At 39.3% G+C, this 25300-nt stretch overlaps 1 protein-coding gene across 7 annotated transcripts in view; it reads left to right on the top strand.

Annotated features, from left to right (window-relative positions):
• LOC145981621 (ATP-dependent DNA/RNA helicase DHX36-like) overlaps positions 1 to 25300 on the top strand; it is a 92318-nt gene that overhangs the window by 30896 nt on the left and 36122 nt on the right. For 5 of the 7 annotated variants that reach the window (XM_083114996.1, XM_083114999.1, XM_083114997.1 and 2 more), the window contains 4 exons: positions 759 to 793; positions 5832 to 5913; positions 10259 to 10332; positions 23536 to 23905. In XM_083114996.1, the coding sequence (XP_082971122.1) occupies positions 759 to 793; positions 5832 to 5913; positions 10259 to 10332; positions 23536 to 23905 (561 nt within the window). The remainder of the gene's footprint in view (positions 1 to 758; positions 794 to 5831; positions 5914 to 10258; positions 10333 to 23535; positions 23906 to 25300) is intronic. The other 2 variants (XM_083115001.1, XM_083115002.1) reach the window with 1 other exon arrangement.

Here is a 25300-nt window from a genome sequence, read left to right as displayed (position 1 = left end):
GCTAACTGCGTGACGTCTGCGATCTGCTTCTTTCGACCGCTATTTCCTGTTGTTGCCACCTGTCGGAAAACGGCGGAAGCAAAGTTGTACACCTTGTAATTTGATATATTCTGTGCCATCAAGGTGCAATCCTAAGAATCATGTGGAGAATGTGTTTTTCCTGGACATGTTTTTGTCGTTGTTATTATTTTTTTCATGTACATTGGTACATGAGATGAATATGTCACCAAAGATTCGGTACCTCAATGTTTGCCACTTTGCTGGATTAGTACATTAACTGGGTAAAATCATTTTGTGTGCCTTATAACTGTCTTGATAGAAGTAAATGCACACATTGAGTGTCGAAAAGTTTTTTAACCATTGGTCAGTTTCAGTGTTCTGTTGCTCTTCAGAAGCTTTGAGATTTGAGAGTGCGAATAATGACGAAGTGTCGCTGATGAAGGAACCTTGTGTTCTCCTGAAACGTTACATCAAAAATCATCAAAAATTGTGTTTATGTGATTTTTACTTAAATACATATAGGGTGACCCAAAAGTCAGTTTCCCCTGAGAGAAACTGTATATGTAATTCTAAGAATGAAATTTAAAGTGTTGTTAAGAGTTCCACTGGACAAACGGTGTTAAGCATTAGCATTATCTGTGTAGAGACTGCTGAATTCCGAGCATCTGGTGGTGGGAGTAGGAACTAACAGAAGCAAGTATGCAGAAGGCTGTTGTTTGTTCTTTCCTGGGAAAGTCTTATTGTTTATTTCCTTTCAGATACTGAAGATTCCACAGACGACAAGGAGAAAAGGGTAAGTGTTCAAAAAAGTAAGTGTTTCATTTTCATTAATGTTATAACGTTTGTGTGAACATGTCGGTGCACAAATTCAATAGATGAAACTCTTATTTTTCATAAGGACTGAATTATATTTTTATATTCATACAAAGAAAACATACCCTGTACATTGCAACAAATCATACAGGCTCATAGGTGTGTGGAAGTAGGGGCTCCACACATGCATGATCGTATCCATTGTGTAGTTCATATGATCAGCACCATGCTCTGCCTGCCTCTACTCCCGAGGGTTTCTCCCAAGTACCCCTTTTTTCTAAAGGCTGGGTGAACCCCAGAACAGCCATATGCAGAGAGATTGTGTGAAAACTCCCCCCACCAAAATTGTACCGGAGAACCGGAATGATCACTGTCGTATACCGACTAAGGATTTAAGCCAGACCTGATCTCTGCGTGCCATCAGTGTGCGCCATACCTTATTACTCTATGTTATCTAACGTAGGTCTGTTGTCTTGTTTTCATCATGTATGCTGCAAATCTGTATCGTCTTTCGTGAGAAAGAATGGACGTGTAGTGTTATGACGAAAGTTGTTCATGCATATCATGTTGATGAGTTTGTGAATTACACACTTTTGCTTGTGACTTCAGTGTAGTTGTATTTTCCTCCACAATCCAGCATATTGAAGAACATGCACTCAACAATCACGGTATCAACATAAATATATGGATGTATACACTGTACATATAAAAAACATGTTAATGTTCATTAATTAATCTCACAAAAATATCACCCACTTCATGTGTCATAGCTACCAGTGCTTATTATAATGTATTTATCCTCGTTACGGATTACTAAATTTACTATGCTTGCATACACAGTTCTGTATATACCTAGGTGTGTGTGTGTGTGTGTGTATATATATATATATATATATATATATATATATATATCATGTTTACAAATCACATTTTATAATTATAACAACTTATGCATTATATACTGGGTGGTCCAAAAGTCCCGGAACGGTCACATATCGTGAGAAATATGCATTGAATCTGAAAATGAAAAAATACGTGTTGAATAAGTGAAAGAAAGCTATTCAATGATATCACATTTGATTCCCCACCTCCGTCCCCCGGGGGTGGGGTGGGGTGGGGGGCAACTGAAATTTTAAATGGAAACGCCCATTTTGTATTTTAGAATCGGAAAGAGGACTTCATTCCGAGTCCAACGTGCTATCAACCATCCTCCTAGCTCAATTAGGAACTGAGAAATTGCGAGAAAAAGTAAAAAAAAACTTGAAAATTTCATAAAACCCAAAAAAATTTCAGAGATATATCTCTGCCCCTGAGCTAGAGTGAAAGTGATTGCAGATTCAGAATCTGCACATCAAGACCTTTCAATAGAATATATGGAAGGGGGAGCCTACGATCACATGAAGATTCCGAATCTGCAATCGCTTTTTTGGGTTTTATGAAATTTTCACTTTTCTTTTCTTTTTTTCTTTCGAAAATTTAAAATCGCGATATCTCGGTTCCTAATTGAGCTAGAAGGATGGTTGATAGCTCGTTGGACTCGGAATGAAGTCCTCTTTCCGATTCTACAATAGAAAATGGGGGTTTCCATTTAAAATTTCACAGTTGTCCCCACCCAACCCCCAGGGGACGGGGGTGGAGAATGAAGTGTGATATCATTGAATAGCTTTCTTTCACTTATTAAACACGAATTTTTTCGTTTTCCGATTCGATGTGTATTTCTCATGATATGTGACCGTTCCGGGACTTTTGGATCACCCTGTATAAAATGCAAAACAAAATGTAAACTGAAATTGTACCGAAGAACCGGAACAATCAAGGGATGAAACATAATTGTTTGTATGCATGTAAAAACCCTTTTCCCCCCCCTCATTTGGAAATAATAAATATGTTTGCAAATTAAAATGGGAGGGTCCCCCTTTTACTTATGTGTGGAAACTACCCACCTGAGATCATTAGTGAGACTTGAACCTGGGTCTCCTGCATGGCAGACGGATACCATACCCTCTTGACCACTATGCTTCTATACCAAAATTACAGAAATGTGCATTAGATTCCAAACTTTTGGTATAGAAATCAGTGTGGTCAAGTTATTGTCAATTTCACAAATAAATCAATATGCCAATCTGCATTTATCAGCCAATACCAGTAAAATAGTGAATTGTCTATCCCATTGCTACTTGCTGTATTTATTACTGTATTTTTAGAAGATAGTAACACTAGGCCCCATTTCTATTTATGGTGTTATGTTCAAACTGTGCAAGGATGTAACAAATATATATGTTCTGTTGCCCTGGCCAAACACGATTGCCAGCTTAACTATTTTGAAACTAGATCTGGCACTATTCTTCATAGCTCATAAAATCACTAAAGACTCCAGGGAGCCCAATAGAGATAGTTTATTTCCAAATGTAGCCCTCCCTTTTCAAGAAATATTCTCACCTTCCACTATCCATAATTTAGGCATGCACAGCATTGTAATGTGTGAGTCATCAGAACAAAATCGCCATAAATGCCTTATCACAAGCAACAGTTAACTTCTTGCCAACCCAGGATCATCAGCCAAAACTTAACAGAAATAGGCTTACGAACTTAAAGAATAAAATTCCGGGATATTTCTTTACAGCCTTCAAACCCTTTAGATTTAAAAATTTTCTGGAATGCTAATGCCCTGAATATCAGCTGTTATCTGTGTGTGGTCTTGCTTCTATGAGTACAAATTTGAAGCAACTGAATCAAAAGAACCTAGCAACCAAAATTTGTATTTACACAAAAATGAGATCAATATACAGATATGTGGACTCTTCTGAAGCCACAATACTATAACAGAATTGTTCAAAGTGAAATACTGTAAATTTATTTATACCAAAAATATATATATGAAAATTAGCATTTTATTTAATACATTGTGCTGACCATGAAATGCCTTTGATTTCATTTTCTGCAGATCTTATGTAAACACTTGTGCAACAATGTGTTTAAATGTTCAATTTTCTCTCCTCTGACTTACTTAAACAATGACTCATTGTCATGAATCTTCACAATAATATTGTAACAGGGTGGCTACTCACTGGGAATTCCTTAAATTCCGGTAATTTTCCGTGAATTGTTGACTCCGGGAATTTTGCTTGAATTCTGCGGGAATTTTGGCAACTTTTATTAATCCAAATACCATTGAATCTATATGTACGTATTTACCTGTATAAATGCTTTGGGGTATGTTGTTCACAGTTTAGCTTTTGTGTTTATCGAGGAAGAAAAATACAGCTGCAGCGGAAAACAGTCCGTATACTTTGTTAACGTTCTTCACAATCTCTCTTGATAGACATGGCAGGTCATGTGATGTTTTTTTTGTTTTTTTCGAGATTTTAAGCTACGAGTTTTTTTATGATGGAAATTCGACTGCGTTTAGCATCAGTTCATTGTGTCTGGCTGCATACGTTGGAATCACGACGATCCTTTTTATTATTAATATATTTTTTGGGGGCGTTGGTTAATAAGTAATGTTGAAATAGAGGAAACTCTTACTTGTATGCTTGAATTTTTGGAAAGTTCGCCTTGAAGACTGGAAATTATACAGGGTGGCGCATATTGTATCTACCAACTTCAATTGTCAACTGGAAGACTGTGAGTGCTATGTAGTAACTTTATGTGGTTATGAAATTAAAGTGTACACATAGGCATTTAATACAGTATATAATATGGACAATACAGACAGCAGTGCTCCATGAAAATAACATCCTCTAAATGTCCTCCTTATGCTTGGATCCACTGTACAAGGTGATGCGGGAAGGATTTCATGACGTGCATCTCAACATGTTCCGTGGAACTGCGCATATTTCACGACGACTGACGGTTCGCAACATTGCCCGTGGCTCTTCACTGTCTAACCCACCTTAGAATGCTGGAACAGGTGCATGGCGATCTTCATTGTTCCACTGCATGCCCGCTGCCTTTTTGGATGAAGGCTTCCACCGCCGAAATTCGCGTCTTTACTGGTCAACACTCCATGATATACAGGGTGTCCACAAAGTCCTGATACCATTACAATGAAACATACTGTAGCTCCTAAACTATATGAGATAAAGACATGCGGTTTTTTGCAACGTGTTCTACAGCTCTCAAAGTTTTAATAAGTATTGGTATTTTTTTGTTATTCTTTTATTTTTTTTTATTTTGCAGATTATGTTGTGAGTGACCTTTTGGATAGACATTTCCTGGCAACCGCGCTCCCCTGATATCTCCCCCTTGGATTTTTTTCCTTTGGGTGTATGTCAAGGATCGTGTCTACGAAACCCCTGTTCCAGATATTGTCACACTTCGTACACGGATTGCAGAAGTTCTCGAACAGGTTGATGCTGCTATGCTGCAGCATGTATGGATGGAGATCGAATACTGTCTCGACGTCCTGAGGGCAACTAACGGGGCACATGTGGAAGTGTTGTAATTGTAAATAAAACTTTGAGAGCTGTAGAACACTTTGCAAAAAACTGCATGTATTTATCTCATATAGTTTAGGAGTTAAGTTTCATCGTAATGATAGCAGGACTTTGTGGACACCCTGTACTATTTGCCTGACTCCCAACTCTCCACGGATGTAGGTATGCACATGTGCACGTGCATCCTGGCAGGGTTGCCAACTCAAATTGGTAGATATAATATGCACCACCCTGTACTTGAATTTTACCAGTCTTACAGTAGCCTGTGTAAATTTAATTGTGTGGTTTGCTATAACTGATTTCTTTGTCCTGCAAAAGTAATAATAAATAACATAATAATACTAAAAGTTGTCATTTTGGGAGATAACAAAGTTTGTCTGGGAGACTGGGAAAGTGAGTTCGATTCTGCGAGACACCCAGCCATTCCAGAAGGTTTGGCAAGCCTAACTGGAAATGATCTGAAACTTCATTTTAGATATGATTTAGTGCTTTTGTGCTCTCCCAAGTTTGCAACACTGATTCTGAATGAACTTTATTGTAATCTTTGGTTACTTTTTCTGACAAGTGTTTATTTTTTGCTAGGAAGGCAACCAGGCAGAAATGGATATGGATGACCTTCTGCTTCCCCTAAAGAATGTTTTAACTGGCGGTGATCCTAATGAAGGTAAGTGGAGAAACCTTTTCCAACAAAGTATGTGCCTGAAGTTCATATTAGTTTAGAAACTAATTGTGATGCTTATACTGTTACTAAATTCTACCCCATATGTTACCGGAACCTGAATAAGTTTGAACTAGTTATAAATTAAAGTGACCAGATTTTTAAAACAACAAAACAGAACAATTTTCATATTTTCCTGAAGAAAAAATGGGACAAAACGGGATGGTAAAATGTTCGCAAAAATGTTTTGTCATCAATACTTATTTCATGATGGAAACGCTGTTTAAGAATTACTTACGTGAAATGTCGTATTTCCACGTGGCAGCACCACCAAATAACAGAATGCAGAAAGCACATCAGACAATGCAAGCCAGAATACACATGCCAAACGGGAGAAAATGCAACTACAGCCGCCCAGGAACTAACAAGGCAGTGACGCTGTACCATCTCCGCTCCAGATGCCGTACCCTTAGTGAATGAAGACGGAGTGTCTTCGAAATTAATCGGAAATAACCATTAAATTGTGCAACGCAGAAATACTACATTTCACGTAAGTAATCAATACTTATGTTTGGAAACTAATTAAATAAATAATTGCTGTATAAGTAATTTACATAATATGGTGAAATGCACTGCATTCCAATCAAGCAGTCCTTTAAAATTATAGGTTATTCATTAATATTTTGTCCATGAATGGATCTTCTTCAGTACATCCTTCTTTTTAAATAACATTTTGTAAAAGTTTACACATGTGTGATTAAAGTTCACCTTATTAATCAACATAGCTTTCAGAGTTTGTACCGCAAGAGCATTCTTGTTGCTTGTCCGCAAGCCATTCATGCACGAAAACAATCATTCAGATGTGAATTACCGAATTTTACTATGTCATAGTTCATAATAATAGTACAGAAGGTGTATTGTTGCAGTAATTCTATTCCAAAAAATAATTTCACACAAAGCAACATTTTGACATCCCATTATATGTTAAAAAAAAATTGGGACAGACTTTAAAAAAAAAAAGGGACTGTCCCAGCTAATGTAGATTCATGACTGCATCCACAGGATAGCTACTCACCAGGAATTCCGGGAATTATTGGTGCCGGGAATTTTGCGTGAATTCTGCTTGAATTTTTCACCGTAGACGTGAAAAATTGCAATTTTTTATTAGTCCAAATCCCATTGAATTAATACATATTTATTAATGCTCTGAGAAGTTTTTTCACAGTTTAGCTTTTGTTTTTATCGAGGAAAGAAAAGAAAAGAAAGCTGCGTCTGCTTGGTTTGTTACTGTCTTTTGCAGACCAATATATCTGACATATGGAAGATTATTGCAAGATAAGATATCTTTGAAGTTGATTAGGTAGTCTGAGTACGCAAAATGGCAAATGCAAACTCCATACCTTAAATTAAATATATATACCGTTCAATTGAATTGAATTAGGATTTTTGGACACATTGGAATCTCACAGACCCTTTATATTCTTAATATATTTGTGTGAATATGTGTGTGGGTGGTGAGAGACAGTGATACATAACGTTGAAATAGAGAAAACATCTGCTCGTACCCTTGAATTTTGTGAAAGTTCACCTTGAAAGATGGGAATTATACTTGAATTTTATCATGGTCCTAGAGTGGCCACCCTGATCGAAACTGATCATCACCTTGTAATCAAGGGGTCCCGGGTTCGATAACCGGTGGAGGCACATAGTGGTTCTAAAACCACTTTAAACTATAGGTCCAGTCCCAATTAGCCTTACTAAAGTGGACTTAAAACACCACCTCAATGACCAAACTGATCTAACTCTCATAACTCAGTTGAACGTTAAGTAACTCAACATTTCTGTGTTGTTGTGTATGGGGTCAGTGTTAGCACCTGGATGTGCTCTGCACCAAACCCTGTCATGTATCAAAGAGTTACTAAGTAGATCTGGATGTAACAGCCAAATGGTGCTAAGCCAACAACGCCATTGTTACCTAAAACCTTCCAAAAGTGGACAGAAGAATTCAGCGAGAGTTATAGAATAGTGGTATCTAATATTGAATACTTGAAGGCTATGTAGAGGATGAATTGATCTCGAAATAGCATAGAGCATGATTGAAGCTTCATCACTTCTTTTATTGACAAAACCATACCAAAGTGAGTTACAATGAATTTGGAAACCATTTTTGGATATGTCAGTCATGTGTAAGTGTAAGGGAAAAAAATGTATCTAGTTTTAGCAAAGCAAGTTCAAATTCACATTTTTAGTGGTGCAAAATTTATATTGTTTATAAAGCTCATGCTGTGGTTTTGTAGCTGCTATGCAGATCAAGGTCAGAGTAAGAGAATAGTAAAGTATTACACAAAACAGCAATATGTCCCAGCTTGGTGTTAACTATGTCCCAGGACATATACGAGGGTCGCTCAGAAAGTAATGCCCTACATTTTTTTTCTCTTTCCACAATTAAGAGAGCAGTGTAACCATGGAAGAGTAGCAACATTGAAGTTTAATGCCCACATGTTTGTAACTTTATGGTCATCCACAACAGATAGCGCCACAGTAGTGGTCCATGAAAATGCCGTCTATGAGTGACACACATTACAAACAACGAGCTGTTATTTGAATTCTTACTGGTGGAGAAAGAAAGTGTGGGAAACATTCACAAACGGTTGTGTGCTGTGTATGGAAGTTCTGTGGTCGATAGGAGCACCATTGGATGCTGGGTGCAGAGATTTAAGGCTTCAGAACGTTGAGAAATGGAGCTGCATGATCTTCTGCTGTCTGGGCCTCCTGCCATACCCACCACCTCATACAAGTTGCAGTACGCCGATGACATTATTTGTGCTGATTAGCGCATCACGAGTCGGCAATTAGCCTATCAGCTTTCCATCAGTAATGATAGTGCAATGGCTATTATTGACATTTGGGGTATTGAAAGATATGTGCAAGATGGGTTCTTTGAAATTTCACAAGCAAGCACTAGCCTTTGAACCCAGGAGGCAATAGCCAAATTTGGTTGGACTGTGCTCGCCCACCCCCTATAGTCCTGATCTGGCACCATCATACGAGGGTTAAGTGATAAGTCATGGCAACTATTTTTTTTCTCGCGAACAGGGGACAACTAAGATATACGTTTGAAAGTGTATGGAAGGTACCTTCGAATGAAGCCACCAAATGATGTCTGGATGCAGGAAGGAGACTCTCGTAGGGAAGAGGCAGAACACAGGACATTGGACAACAGTGTTATATTATGGCATGAACAACAAGTACACGAGACTACACTGTTTAACAACCTTCAAAGTATTCACCCAGGTTATCCATTGTGTTTTATTAAGGCATGGCACCTGGTCTCATGTAAACACTGTTCAATACCCGTACATCTTGTCCTTGGACACAGGATGCCCACTGCGAGAGACAGATTGGCAGTTGACACACTGGCTCGTTTGAAGGCCTCCACCCACCTCGCCACTGTTTCATATGGCATGGCATGCACACCCAGTGCTTCCCGTAGCTCTGTATAGCTTTCCCATGCATTTCTGCCGCGGAGAACTGCTATTTTAATGTATGAACGTTGCTCCTGCTTCATGACCTCTATTTTCGAACGCTTTCACTCACCGACTGAACTTGTGTGTATGTTTACTACCCCACCGTTGTTCACATTCACCTTCTGTTGGCTACTTTCGAAAGTACATTCCATACACTTTCAAACGTATATCTTAGATTTTTCGTGTTATGCCCTGTTCACGAGAAAAAAATAGTTGCCATAACTTATGACTTAACCCATGTATTTTCATGTTTGGGCCACTGAATGATGCTCTGCGTGGGACAAGGTTTGAACATGGCACAAGCATGATTCATGCAGTGAGAACATAGCTACTTGAACTGGACACAAGATGGTACAGGGAAGGAATTCATGCCCTTGTTTTGCGCTGGCGTAAGGCCGTAAACATTGATGAGGTTTATGTAGAAAAATAACCTGTGTAAAGGAAACATTCAATTATACTGAAAGTGATTTTCATACATTTTTAATAGCCGGCCCCCTTGGCGGAGTGGTTAGCACATCACGCTACGACGGCATGGGTCCCAGGTTCGAATCCCAGCCTGGGCAAGGATGTTTGTGAGTTTCATCATATCATCACTCATCCCCATCTTCGCAAATTAGCCAAAAGTGGCACAAAAAGCAAAGTATAATAAAGCAAATCAATCAATCAGAGAAATAAATTGTGGGGCATTACTTTCTGAGCAACCTTCTATGTCCCAGTTTGACGTTTAAGTCTTAACAGTGTAACCTTTGTACAGTAATTGGTCTTAAGTTAATTTGTTTTCATGTACCTATATGTAACCTATATTCTATTGATGTAATTTTCAGCACGACAAGCTGTGTCTTCAGCACAGCAGTTTTTGGCAATCCTCAATGCATCTGGAGGATCATGTGGACCCACTGTATGTAAATAATTTCTCTGCTTAATTACGTAGTGTTATTCAGCTCTTGTTTCAATTTGTGGTATTCTGAGTACAGTCAGTCAGTTGTACCATCAGCAATGGGAGGCATATACAGGGTGGTACATATTGTACATACCAATATCAGTTGCCAACTCTTTTGGAACGCAAGTGTTCATACGCAGAAGTTTCCTATGCTTAGGCAGCTATCAGTCTGCCACGAAATGTTCACCTGCTCAGATATGAATTGTGACAGTGGAGGTGTTCATCTGAAGGGGTTCTATTCAGGAGAGACAGTGGGCACTGCACTGAGAAGCATCAGGACTGCAAAGAATGAATACACCTCCTCCGACTTGGAGACTTCAGTTTTTGCACACTGCCATTGGCTCTGTTGTCGGACTCATCATATCATGTTGGGACGCTCTGCCACGAGTGAGTGGCGACACTGATTGGACCTTCGTCATCGAAGTTTGATATCAATTGAATATCGATATCGACGATGTGATAAGATCAATATCAACGATACCGAAAATAGTGATATCAGTGTTCCAGACAATACCAGTATCGACGATCCATACAATACTGACACATCTAAATCTTTCAAACTTTCGTCCCTGCCCTCTTCTAGAGCTGTCACTGCTCATATCTCCCCCCACATTTGGAAAATCCTGACTTAACCCTTTCGAGGCAGATGATGAAATATTCGTCATGCATGGAAATTCCCTAAGGACGGGGCTCATTTTAGGCAAAATGTAACATGTTGGAAAATGTTTTATTAAAAAAGTTGTAATAACACGATAAATGCCAATGAGAGCTCATTTTATTCAAATTTTCCAAGGCTTTTGTTCGGTAAGGTAAACATGTCGATGTGTACCCATTTTTGGAAGCAACAGACAGAGGAATTTCAAATTTATTTATTTATTTATTTTTCAAAGTTTGGCTAGCTCCCATCCGGTAGCACTCATCGATCTGGGCAAACCACCACTTGTCGCTGATTACCCCAAGTTATGTAATGGCGAATACATAGTATCAAAACAATAATACAAATAGTATTTTTTTTTAAAAAAAGAAGAAAACTCAAGGTCAAGGAGAATGTTTATCACAACTGAGCGGAAACTCCATCAGAAATTTGCCCATAGATCCGAACTGAAAGCTTAAAAGGAGTAGGATTGTTCGCAAGTGCACTAAGCCTTACCCCCCCTCCCCCCACGATGTCTATCCCCCTCTTCACTTCTTCCCACTGCACTGCACTCGCATCACCACTATCTTCATTCTCCTCTAATTCTTCTTCATCTTCCCCCCTTCCTCTTCTGGTTCTTCTCTATCATCTTCTGGCACACCCTGTATATCAACTTCTGAACCACCCTGTATATCTTCAACTTCTGTTTCATCTCCCGTGTCAAACCCCTCCTCCAACAAGTCACGAATTTCTCCTGGTCGAAGAGACAAAAGACTCTTTCTTCTCACGACAAGGTTTCAAGAGCACTCAAGTTCATAGCCCGATAACAAGAGAATTATTTGTGCAGCTAACCTCCTTGCCTGCAAGTGCGTATTACATTTCACCCACGTCTCTGCCCTCTCCCGAAGACCGTAGCCACCTGTGCAGCACAGATGCCACGAAAAGCGCTCTCGAATAACGCTATACAGAAAGGCTTCCTCCCCCTCCCACTTCCCCGCCTGTTGCTAAGTGGAAAACACAGGACAAACAAAGCTCTAATCCCTTTCTTCCTTCCAGAGCCAAATTTACTGCGTAGAACTTGTTTAGAACTTAAAATACTGAGCCCTTTAACTTTCAAAGCCTTGAAAAGCACGTGGGCTTTTGTTGGGTCTTTTAACAATCTGCCTGGCGACATGACAATGACGTCAGAGTCTACCCGGCGATGACGGCAGATGTGAGGTGGATGCTTGGAGATTAAAGCCAAAAAGATTGTTCTTTTTTTTTATTATTCGGTTTCCTGTTTATTGAACATTTATTAAGCTATGTGTTTGCTGAAATATTTGTCAACCGTCCTTCAGTTACTTTTGTCATCTGGAGGCTCTGCCTCGAAAGAGCTAACTTGTACATACCTAAGGAATGCAACACCACCATACGTCGATAATATCGATATTGAATATAGATATCGAACTATCTAATATCAATGTCGATATTATCAATATTGAATATCGACGTATCAAATATTTGAAAAATATCGACTTGATATCGATGTATCGAAATATCGCACAGCTTTAGCCGTAGTACCTGCTGCGTCTCCAGAATGAAACTCATTCCGATGAATGCATCCACTGCCATGATTCTTGTCTGAACATGTGAACGTCCCGTGACAGACTGATTGCGAGACTTGTAGCTGCCTAAGCATGGAAGACTTCCGGACACACACCTGCATTCTGACAGGGTTGCCAACTGATATTGGTAGATACAATGAGTGCCACCTTGTGTGCCTGGACATTTAGGTTTTTACATTTAAAAAACCCTTTCAGGCCATTTCTGAGAGGATTACATGAATTTTATGTTAGCAATTTTAGTCAGTTTTGAAGTTGTAACTGTTTTTTTTTTTAGTCCTAACCCAGGAAAATAACAAATAATATGTTGACCTGTTTATCAATTTTTAATGCCTATTTTGTTTTTTCAGTGCCCCTTTGCCTGCCTGTTTTGAGTTTTTAGTGCCTATTGGTCCTCATACTGGTTATAAGTCCTTATCCTCCCTTAGTTTCCCTATAACAATTTATTGTGGATGTAACAAATTATTATGAAATACTTTGATAAAGTTCAGTAATTAAGTTGTGAAGTATCTTTAGGTACATAATAAAACATTTAGCTTTCTTAAGCATGGAGATTTTATATCTAAATTAATTAATCGTTTGGCTCAAGCCCCAGAGGCCCGTATAAGTTGGCGCCACTGTAGGGAACACTGTTGATTCTTACAAGGCTTTTCAGTTTTGATTCCCAATGGATGCACATAGTGGTTTTGTTCACACGTTAAACTGTAGTTCTAGAGTGCGCGTCAAATCTCCTGCATATGGCCTTGAACTGCTGAACAGCACCAGCGAATCACAGACGTGCGGCGTTGCCTAGTTCAGAACCTGTTTCACCTCGCTACTAAATCGTGTACCTGGCGCTCGGATATAAATATATTATTTCAAGTGTCCGTAGTTCAACAGATGGAAAGATAATGAATTTGCGAGTATGTACGAAAAACAAGCGTGATTGTAGCTTATACCGTTCCCTCTGTAGAAGCAATGTCATTATAAACGTATTTGCATTGTATCGTTTTTGTTCTCCCTTCGTTCCTGTTGCATTCCGAAACTTTCCGATTAGCGAAGGGAACAGGGCAGGTTCGTTCCCAGTGATGGTAGAAGGAGAAATTGACGAAGAGGATACCGTCACTGTTCGTTTTTCCCACGTTTTTAGTGTGTGTGTGTGTGTGTGTGTGTGTGTGTGTGTGTGTGTGTGTGTGCAGCATGTCGTTGAGTAAACCAAGTGGTAGTGATAGCGAGAGAAGAGAGAACGATACAGTGTTGTACGAAGCCAGGCACGACGGGTGATTTTTCAGGTGTACAATTTTTTTAAAAAAAATGTTCGAGTGAAGAAGAGAGCAGTAAAATTGACTTTAAGAAGTGCCAGGCTCTAACAGCTCAAGCGTGTGGTGTGAATCAAGCTACCGTTTCTCGGATATGTTCGGGGGCAAAACAATGTGGATCGGGGCCTGCTCCAATGTTTCAATCACCTAGAAAGCACATTAACGTACCGAAAAGAACGACAAACTTAGATGACTTTGAAAAATACGTAGTTCGTAGAACCGTCTTTGAAATTTACGATTGTGGCGAATTTTCTACTGCCAAAAGGATAACGTACTCTTTACGGGGCAAAATATCTTACAAAGGCTGTACAACTTCCACCTTGAGAATATTGAAACAATTATGCAGTCCCTCTGGCACAATCAGGTATGTTCTATTCTTCCATTAAGTTTATTATATGTTATATTATCTAATGTTCCGTGCTCTCCGTGACAAGGCGTTTCGCTCAACCACGCTGTCTCTTTTCCGTGTGAGATTTCGACATGGCACCGCTGCAGTGCGCTGCTATTGGCTATCGCCATATGCAGGAGATTTGACGCGTACTATAGTTCCTATTAATCTATCTCTGCATAAATTCGAGTTAAAAAAAACTAGCTTTGACATGTATAATTCTTCTTGTGTGCATGTATTGTTGATAGCATGTAATTATCATAAGGAATGTAAAGATGTTATAAAATTTATTCAAAAGAAACCGAACTAATTTTGTGGTGGTCAGAGCTTTTGTAGTACCACGTTTTGCCGCTAGGAGCGCATAGAGCGAACCTTCCTGAGTCCGTAAGTCGAGTGCCGTCTCTGAAGCAGGTCAGGACACGTTTCGGCGGAGTTTAGAGTGACAGCTGTTTTGTGTGATCGTCGTTTTTGCAATGGCTGATTTTCGGGAACAGCGTTTGGCGGTGAAATTCTGCTTTTTGCTCGGAAAGAGTGGAACAGAAACTCTTGGAATGTTAAAAACGGCATACAAGGACGATGCTATGGGGAAAACTGTAAGTGTATGAATGGTTTTCCCATTTCAAAAATGGTGAAATGCCAATTGATGACAAACCTCGTTCTGGTCGTCCTTCCATGGCCTGAACACATGACAATCGTGAAATCATCAAGGAAGATCAACGACGGACCATTCAGAGTTTGTTCCACAGGGTCAGACAGTTAACCAGGCTTTCTACTTGGAAGTTTTGAAACGATTGCGCAACAGTGTGCGGCGGAAGTGGCCCGATTTGTGGCATTCGGGTGACTGGTTTTTCCATCATGACAATGCCCCAGCTCACACAACCCTGTCTGGATGACAATTCTTAACCCCATACTTACCCGACCTTGCCCCATGCAACTTTTTTTTTTGTTTCCTAGAATGAAAGGAAAGTGTTTTGCTGATGTTGCTGAGGTGAAGAAAAAACGACGGAGGCACTGTCATGCATCACAAAAGATGACTTTAAAAAATGTTTTGAAAAATGGAATCAAAGATTGGACAGGTGTCTTAATGCAAGTGGAGAGTTCTTTGAAGGGGATTGAAGGTTTGTACTTAAATTGTGAATAAATAAGTTCACAAAAAAATTAGTTCGATTTCTTTTGGGTACGCCCACGTACATACAGATTTCCCAGTGATGTTGATAATTGGGGAAAGCCAGGGAAATCACCTATGATTTGTGAAGTCAGGGAACAAAAAAATACTCAAAAACCAGGAAATCTGTAAGGATCAGAGAGTAAAAGCCCCTTTTTTTCTCTTTTTTCTTGTAGATTTCTTGTAAGAATGAGGGGTGTAGGAGGGGTGAGCATTTCTGTAGACAACCTACGCCAGTCTCTTTTCCACGTAGCACACCTTGGTCTGCATTTTGCAGAATAACGAGGCTCTGGCACCAGAACCTGCAGCCAGGATAATCCTCTCAGCAGTTTGTGTTAGATTTGTGTTCGTTATTGTTCATTCATACATCTCATTGTATCACTATTCATCCTCATTAGCCTCGCAATTAACCAAAAGTGACTGAAAAGGGATGTAAAATGACCGGAATCTATCAATCAATTTTATAAAATTACAGAAATGATTTTATATTTTGTCTTTCTTTATTTGTAATCTGCCGACCACTGTGGTGGAGCTGTTAACATAGTGCACTAGAATGCCAGGGGTCCTGGGTTCGAATCACAACCAGGACATTGGTGTTTTATTGAGTGTCTGTTCATCAATTCCATCATGTCATCACTCATCCTCATCTTTGCAATTAGCCAAAAAGGGCAGAAAAGCAAAGTCAAATAAACCAAACTAGTCAATCATTCTTTATTTGTATTGCATAGGAAAAGGTACAGTTCCCGGGCACTTTTGCAGCCATGATGCATATATAAGCAGGCAGGGTGGCGACAGACCTGGAAAACCTGGAAAACCGGGAAAAGTCAGGGAATTTGAGGTGTCAAAAAAAGTCAGGGAATTTCGTCTTCATTGACTTTTTTTTAAAAAAATTTATTTATTTAAAGATATCGTTATGGAACTCTGCACGGGAACAGGAAATCTCGTTCGTAAGTTTCGGCCTCAACTTTTAGGTCCCTTTTATAAGCAACACAACCACGGCACCAGAAACCAGTGATGGCAGGAGGAGAGAAAGAAAGAGAGAGAAATTTCTCTCGCCCGGGCTTCTCGGCGGGAATTTTAAATTCGAACACTCTTTGGAGGAAAATTGTTATAACTTGGGCACTATGGGAGCAATCTACTTCGGATAACTTTTGTTTTGCAGCTAAAACATCAGCGCATGCAACCGTGTACAATTCAGAACACCGGACCCTCTATTTTGGGGAGAAGGCGCGAACTTTAGTATTCATTTCAAAGAATGGACATTTTTCAAGAGAATGAAACATGTTTCATGTTCTTGGGTGCCATACAAGTTGAATAATAAGCCAAAATGTTATTTTTTTAATTTTTTTATGAAAAATAGGTAATTTGAATTTTTGGAGGAAAATTGTTATAACTCGGGCACCATGGGAGCAATGTACTTCGGATAAGTTTTGTTTTTCAGCTAAAACATCATAGCATGCAACCGTGTACAATTCAGAATGCCGGACCGAGGAAGGGGGCTTGGGGGCACGACCCCTGAATTTCAATGGAAAAAACAAAAAATTGCAGTTTGTCCCTTCTTCCCCCGCTATTTTGGGGAGAAGTCGCGAACTTTAGTATTCTTTTCAAAGAATGGATATTTTTCAAGAGAACGTAACATGTTTCATGTTCTTGGGTGCCATACAAGTTGAATAATAAGCCAAAATGTAATTTTTTTTTACGAAAAATAGGTAATTTTAATTTTTGGAGGAAAATTGTTATAACTCGGGCACTATGGGAGCAATCTACTTTGGATAAGTTTTTTTTCTCAGATAGAACACCAGAGCATACAACCGTGTACAATTCAGAACGCTGGACCGAGAAAGTGTGGCTTGGGGGTCGCGAACCCCGAATTACAATGAAAAAAACAAAAATCTGGAGTTTGCCCCCTCTTCTCCCACTATTTGGGGAGAAGGCGCAAACCTTAGTATTATCTTCAAAGAATGGACGTTTCCAAAGAGAATGAAACATGTTTCATGTTCTTGGGTGCCATACAAGTTGAATAATAAGCCAAAATGTGAAACACTGTTTTTTACTAAAAATAGGTAATTTGCATATTGCTCAGAAAATTGTTATATCTTGGGCACTATGGGATCAATCTACTTCGGATAAGTTTTGTTTTGCAGCTAAAACATCAGAGTATGTAACCGTGTACAATTCAGAACGCCGAACCAAGGAAGGGAGGTTTTGGGGGCACGACCACCGAATTTCAATGAAAAAAACAAAAAACAAAAAAAAAAAATCTGGAGTTTGCCCCCTCTTTTCCCGCTATTTTTGGGAGAAGGCACAAACCTTAGTATTCTCTTCAAAGAATGGACGTTTTCAAAGAGATTGAAACATGTTTCATGTTCCTGTGTGCCATACAAGGTGAATAATGAGCTAAAATGTGAAACTCTGTTCGGAAATGTGGCATGTATATGTTGCGGGGGGGGGGGGGGGGGGGTGAGAGGCGGAAGGTTGATCATCAATGTGAATTTCCCAGCCTTGCTCCAGACCTGTGTCAGAGTTTCCACCCAAACATAAGAGTATGAAGGTCCAAAGCATATTCATTTCGTAATCAGCACCATGATACCATATGGTATCATCGGGGCAGTAAAGGTTAAGCCTCTAAATATTACGTGGAAAATGCATTGAATTATCATTTTTTCTTCTCCGTATGGGAGTAGTAAGGGGACTTGTCAACAGATGGAGGGGATAAGAGCGGGTGGCGCCGTCCGATAGTTGTCGGACGTCGTAGTAAGTCATTTTGTTGGGCAAACTGAAGGAACATGGAAACAAATAGGTTCCATTGATACATACGATTTTTGTCGAATATCGCCACCCGACAAAGTATCTCACTACAACATGCAACAGAAATTTCATGGACTGCAACATCCAACAAAAATCACATGCATAAACAAGAAGAGCTTTAGACTGCAAATATACTCCTCGAATTTTGTTACTCTTCTGGCTCACTTCACCTTATTTAATGTAGCAGTGCTTACAAAGGTCTTCTTTCATCATCCTGACGTATTACTGGTTTCGCACAAGTTAACATGTAAGTTAACATACGTTTACGTTAGAGATGGTCATTAATCTCTCACTGAGTAAGGTTAATATCCAATATTATGAAATAAAATACTAATAATAAATACGTAAATATTTTAATATCATATTTACTCGAATCATTCAATTATAAAAGCAGATCACTTTCTTCAAGAATTGACTTTTCTCTGCCAGCCCTGCTAAATTTTCACTTTCCATCTACTGATTTATACGAGGAGTGACCAGAAAGTAATTTCCAATTAGTAGGTACATTGATTTTTCGCAAACGCCAAGACCGTGAAAAATGGTAATTGCTGCGAAGTTATGTTTAGGAATGTGCAGTGATGTCTGGACACATTTTTCGCCTGTTCGAAATATCGAAATAATGCGAATTAGGCATAAAAGCGAATTCTTGGCATTTTTAGCGATTTTGTTTAAAGAAATGTCCTAAAACAATGAATAGTTCCATGAAATCCAACATTCTTGTATTTTCTAGGCCATGTTTGTGTACATAGAACATGCAAGTTTTCCAACATTTTACTCAAGAGTGGCTCAGTCGGTAACGCATCTGACTACCATGCTAAAGGTCCCGGGTTCGATCCCCGGCCGGTTCAAATCTGGGAACTTTTCTAACGATGGAAGCGGCCCCGGCGCCCACCCAGCGTCGAATAACATGGGTACCTGGGGGAAACCCTGGGGGGTAAAGGTGGTCCGGGGTGTGATGCTGATCACATCATCCCCACTCACGACCGGATCAAGAAAGTGTTGGGGCGTTACCCTGCTATGCACAGGGGAGCACTTTACCTTTTTTAAACTATAGAGTTATACATACATGGAGTAATTCCGACAGCCACATTAAATCATGTATTTCCCACGATTTTTTCAACTTCTATCAAAATCATTTGTATCACAGAGCAAAGTGGCAGGGTTCTAACAGGAGATCAAGTGCGTATCTACCGTCACACGGGAGCCACATCTTCATATTTGTCACACGAGATATGTTTTGAATTACCAAGCTAAGTGCGCACCATTGGCATTTGTCGAGCGAGTAATAATGGAGCTCAGTCGTTAGGGCGTCTGACTACTATGCGAGAGACCCGGGGTCGATCGCCTGCGGGGGATAACCGGGATGTTTTCCACCTATTCAAACTGCTCCGACGCCCACCCAGCATCATATGAAGCGGCTACCTTGAGGAAACTTTGAGGGATAAAGATAGCCAGGAGCGTGGTGCTGATCACATCACCCCCACCTTCATCCGTGATCAAGATAGTGTGGGGCCCTAACTCCACACTCCTATACACCTTCATGGCAAAGTACAGGGGAGCACTTTAGTTTTACTTCCTCAAAAATCTGTTCCAACGTATCAAACTGTCACAAAAATACATAGACCATGTGACCTACAATTTAAAATAATAGTTTGAAAGCACAATGGCGTATTAAGTTTCGGTATATTTGGCAGATAAATGTTCTAAAACAAAAACGCGAATTTTAGGAAACGTAACACTAACAATTCAAAAAAAGATAATGTCAATTTTTGGTGCCATAATATATCGGTATTTGTCACGTGAGATTGATTGATTATAATTTTTTGGGTGCGTCGCCACTTATGGTCATTATGCACCCTTCAGTATATGTGGGGAAAATTCCATTATCTAAAATCCTTACCTTAAAATTAAAAAAGGGGTATGGAAAATAACTCTCCCAAAATAACTTTCAAGATATCAAACTCTCACGAAGAGGCGTAAGGCATGTGACTTACAATTTGAAACAGTAGTTTAAAAACACCATGAAGGTATAATTTCAGATATTTGCCAGAAAATGCGCTAAAATTGAAAATTTGAATTTTGGGAAAAATAACACCGTATAGTAAAAAATAAAAAAATAAGAAAATACACCAATTTGAAAAAAAAAATAACAAAATATGAAGGTCCCTACCGATTAGGCATAAATAAAACAAGAATATCAGTTGTAATTTATTGCATTAGTAACAGTGAGTCCTAACCTAATTTTCGACATAATCACCACCGTTGTTCTGGCATTTGTCGTAGCATGGCACTAAATGTTGTATGCCCATGGCATATGTGTCTGACAGCAAAGACTGGAACTATCTCTACCGCAGTGTAGCTGTCAAATTCTTGCCCTGCCAGAAACCTCTTCAGTTAAACAAAGAGATGAAAGCCTGTACATTCAAGGCCAGGGCTGTACAGGGAGTGGTCCAAGATCTCTCACCTGAAGTGGTGCAAAGGGCCCGTGTGTACTCAGCTGTATGGGGTTGTGCACATTCGATTGGCCTTCCGTGAATTGTCTGCACCATCGTCTGACCATACTATCACTCACGGCGTCCGGTCTGCACACCTCACACAATTGCTGGTGGCTCTGTGCCAAATTCTGAGCGTGCAATGTAGGCTATATCGCAGTCGGTGGGAGACTGTATGAGAGCTGCAATCTTCAACGTAGAACTGTTCTAAAACGGCTGCATTGCAACTGTACCAGATTACAGCTACATGCCACTTCTTCCTGCCTGCATGTGTGTGTGTCGCTCTCCGACCACTAGTGCTGCGTATAGGCACCATTGGAGCTTTTTTCAGGATGCCCCTCGTATATGAACTTTCAGAAGTTTTTATTATTAGAGTGTTCCTGTTTTAATGTGTGGTTAGCTAAATCAGGTACCTATACAATGCTATTCTATAAATTCCTTGCGTTAAATTTCTAATACCTACATACCCTTTTCATCAGCATTAATGGTATAACTGCATGTTGTCAGTTTCACGGTACTTCACTTGGATATACTGTACTGAAGCAGAAATCCCATTGATAATGTAAGGAAATATGACACTTTATTTTGTTCGATTCAGTTGTTTCACTTATATGAAAGAGTTAAGTTGTTTTCTTTACAGAGAATAGAGAAACAGCTTTATGCATGGAAAAATGAGTCCGCACTCATGGTTCTTGCAAGCAGAGGGTTCCAAACCTCAGTGGAAATATCAACATATAGTACTGAGAATGGACAAGGAGACTGATAAATTACAAATTGTATTTCTTAATCAATCACTTTTCACTCTTATCTCATTTAATTGTAACTTTAAAAATATCAAGTATTTTATTTTAAACTTACTGCGTATGATAAAATTTCGTAATCCTTCCCTAGCTTGTGAATTGTAATAATTTTCCAAATTCACTATTTTGCAGTTTGAATTCAAATCATAGAGAATAGAGAAATGAAGTCAATTTCATAGAAGATAATATTGGTACTTAGCAAAACCATACGTGGATCTGTGTGAGTTTATTATTTCCATTTGCAAAAACATTGATTTAGTTTAGTTCGTAATTGTCAGGGAAAAATGTAAATTTTGTCCTGGAAAACCTGGAAAAGTCAGGGAATTTCATTTCAGCTTGTTTGTAGCCACCCTGGCAGGGTTCGTAATCGTCCTGGAAAACCTGGAATTTTAAAATATTCCTTCCAGTCATGGAAATGTTATGAAATTTCACACTTTTCCAAGCTGTACCTGGAATTTTGGAGATTGTCCTGGAAATTCCTTTGCCCCATTTTATTTGTACTAATTACAATAAGTTTTCATTTAAAACAGGCCAGTGTCGTGACAGTGGTTTATTTACTTGTCACGTTGCTGTTTACTGTAGTCATAGTTTTGTGCTAAGTTTTATTTTTGTGATTGAAGTATAATACCCTGCATTTTTGTATTATTTTGTATCGCTCAGAGGTAGAAAATATGATGATAATAATAATAGTTAAGAAAAAGGGTTTGCTATCCTAAATATTTCAAGTTTTCTAAGGATATTATTCTTGTTTATTTGTAATACAAGATGGCATTTTTTTATAAACTTATATATACTTGTGCTTATTTTTCTACCTTTGTATTTTTTCTGTATTGTAAAAATTAAATAACCTTCATTATACTAAGAAATAAAAGGTGTGGAAAGGAGCAGGGGTAGGGGAGTTGGGAGCCTGTATTAAAAAAATTTAGAACTTTTTTTTTTTTTAATAAAAGAAAATATGTAATGTTGTGTATTTTGCCATGCTTACTTTCTACACTTGTCCTGGAGCAATTGCAGAAAATCCTTGAAAAGTCCTGGGAAAAGTTGCATGATTTTGTGTAGTAACCCTGATAAAGGGATGTGGGGGTAGCGCCCCACACATTCTGCGGTCTCTACCATTTTGGAGGTGATGTGAGCAGCACCATGTTCAGGCCACCTTTAAACCCCCCCCCCCCACACACACACACCAGTTGCTCCCAGATACTCATTATTTGAACCTCAAAGCCACTTTATGGGGGGGGGGGCAGTGTTGCCACAATATGAGGGCACAATGTCCCTTTTTGGACCCATTTTTCCCTTCACCTAAGCAAATCATACAATAATAATAAGTATTATTAGTGGTAGTAGCAGTAGCTGTAATTATTATTATAATTAGTGGTGGTGGAAGCAGTAGTAGTACTATTTCCATTGGTCCATGTCCGTGTGAATAGAAAAATGTTAAATTTTTCATGTCACTTTCATCGCTTCCTGCCCACATGTCCTAGGTTTGGATCCTGGTCAGGAATCCATTTAATCGTTAATCCTCTTTGTTACTATTATCCGAAGGTGCAGAAAAGCGATGTACTTAACAGAAATATAAATAGATACAGGCTATATTCAAGGGAGCAGAAAAAATGAAAGTGTGAATATGAAAGTGGAACTTAACATTAACTGTAATGTAGTCAGATGCCTTAAAATTTCCCTGAAATTGTGGTATTTCTAATCAAAATTCCCCTTTCCTTTTTGGCTAAAACTTCTATCAGAATTTCCCTGCAAAAGGGAAATTTCCCTTTATGTGGCAACACTTGGGGGGGGGGGGGGCTGAAAAATTTCAACACCACCTGACCCAGGAATCGAACCCTGGTCTTCCATGTGGCAGACATCCTACTTACTAAACCTCCTTGGCTCCTGTTTGCATTCCATAACATACGCATTTTGTTATTATTTCTAGTGAAGAATTTAAATTGCTTACAAGCATTGTCTGCCTGGTTTATTGTAGTCGAACGTTATGCAACTGAACGAGAAGATCCAGATCGAGATAAGGGATACTTTTAAGAAGCTGAACATTGCATCACCACCGGAAGCATCCCCGTCGGTAAGCCATGAAACCGAGGCTGGTCTCGTTGGAGAAGGTGCGGGGGCTCGCGGTCTGGACTCCAACCTTCAGGTCGATCCACAACCATGCTCTTTGTCGCAGGATGAAATTATAGATGACAAACTGAAGAAAATACTGCAGCTGAAGCAGCTTGCCAACGAGAAGTACTTGAATCTACTAGCAACAAGAATGAAGCTGCCAGTTTTCAAGAAAAAGCAGGAAATTTTGGATTTGCTTGAGACGCATCAGGTGGTGGTGATCAGTGGAGAAACAGGTCAGTTTGTAATTCAGCAATCTGTCTTTATCATGGGTGTAAAGTGGCCGGTAAACAGTTTTATATGCTACTTTGTGACTTTTCAGTTCTTTTATTATTACGAGGCGTATTCGGAAAGTAAGTACCGAAAGGGTGTAAAAAATAAAGTAAAATAGTTTCGTTTCATTCCTTTTTTATTTGCATTGCATTCTACAGACCTTAAACTACTTTTCTACGTAGTTTCCACCATTGTTGAAGCATTTGTCGTAGCGTGGCACTAGTTTTTGTATCCCATCATCATCGAATGTTCCCGCCTGTGACGAAAGCCATCCATGCACTGCTGCTTCGACGTCATCATCCTCGTCGAAACGCTGACCAGCAAGAAACTTCTTCTTCAGATGAAGAAAGAGACGGTAGTCACTTGGTGCCAAGTCAGGGCTGTTGGCGGATGAACAAATTATTTCCAGCCGAATGCATGATGACATTTTGAGTTTGTTGGGCCGTGTGTGGACGAGCATTGTCGTGAAGCAACACAATGCCTTCGCTAAGCATTCCACGTCTTTTGTTTTGAATTGCACGATGCAGCCGGATTAATGTGCCACAGCAGGTATCTTTGTTGGTGGTCTGTCCTCTAGGCAAGAATTCTACCATTCTTGCATTGAGAAAACAAATCACAGACTGGACTTCACAGTCGGCGGGCCGATTGATTTTCTTGAACATTTCAAACCTTCAGAAAACTACGAAGAAAAAACGATGACGTGCTCCCACGCGTGCCTGTGGCAACTAACAGATGAAGGACGTCATCGAGAACTCACACGACTGCATCTCTACAGCAGCAACATTTGCAAACGGTACTTATTTTACGAATACGCCTCGTACTATGGAACCCCGATAAGACATTCTTCCATCATGTTCCTAACCTAATAATGACAATAATTGTACTCCGAAAGTAGCCACATTACACAGAGTGTCATATTTTTTCGTCTACTTCCTACTGTGTTATTCATCATGTTATTTTAACAAGTCACCTTTGCATACAATTAATCTTTATTTTTGTAGTACAAAATAAAAATATACATAGTGCCTTTCATGGTCAAGTTGGCCTTGGAGCTGTTGCTAGCACACCAGGCTGCAAGAGCGCATCTGCCGGCAAACTGGATGCAACATCCGCCTAACTGGAATCCCTAGCTATGTAATGAAATAAGCCCACAGAAATACATTGACAGTTACAATTAAAACTAGCACGTACCTTGTTACAAGACGGTTGGAAATCTTGTCGTCCTGTTTCCACACATTTATGGCATTATTGAAGAAAATGTTCAGTAACACGTATCAGTTCCTCTTCCGAAATTACTTTAAATTCTCTCCTCATGTTTGCTTTCAATTCTTCTAATCAGTTTTAATAGTTTGGTAGCT

This window comes from Lepisma saccharinum, chromosome 29, assembly GCF_977018435.1.
Source record: "Lepisma saccharinum chromosome 29, izLepSacc3.1, whole genome shotgun sequence".
In the NCBI taxonomy this organism is placed as follows: domain Eukaryota; kingdom Metazoa; phylum Arthropoda; class Insecta; order Zygentoma; family Lepismatidae; genus Lepisma; species Lepisma saccharinum.
Note: the sequence above shows the minus strand (reverse complement) of the source record. Positions and strands in the feature narration are given on the sequence as shown.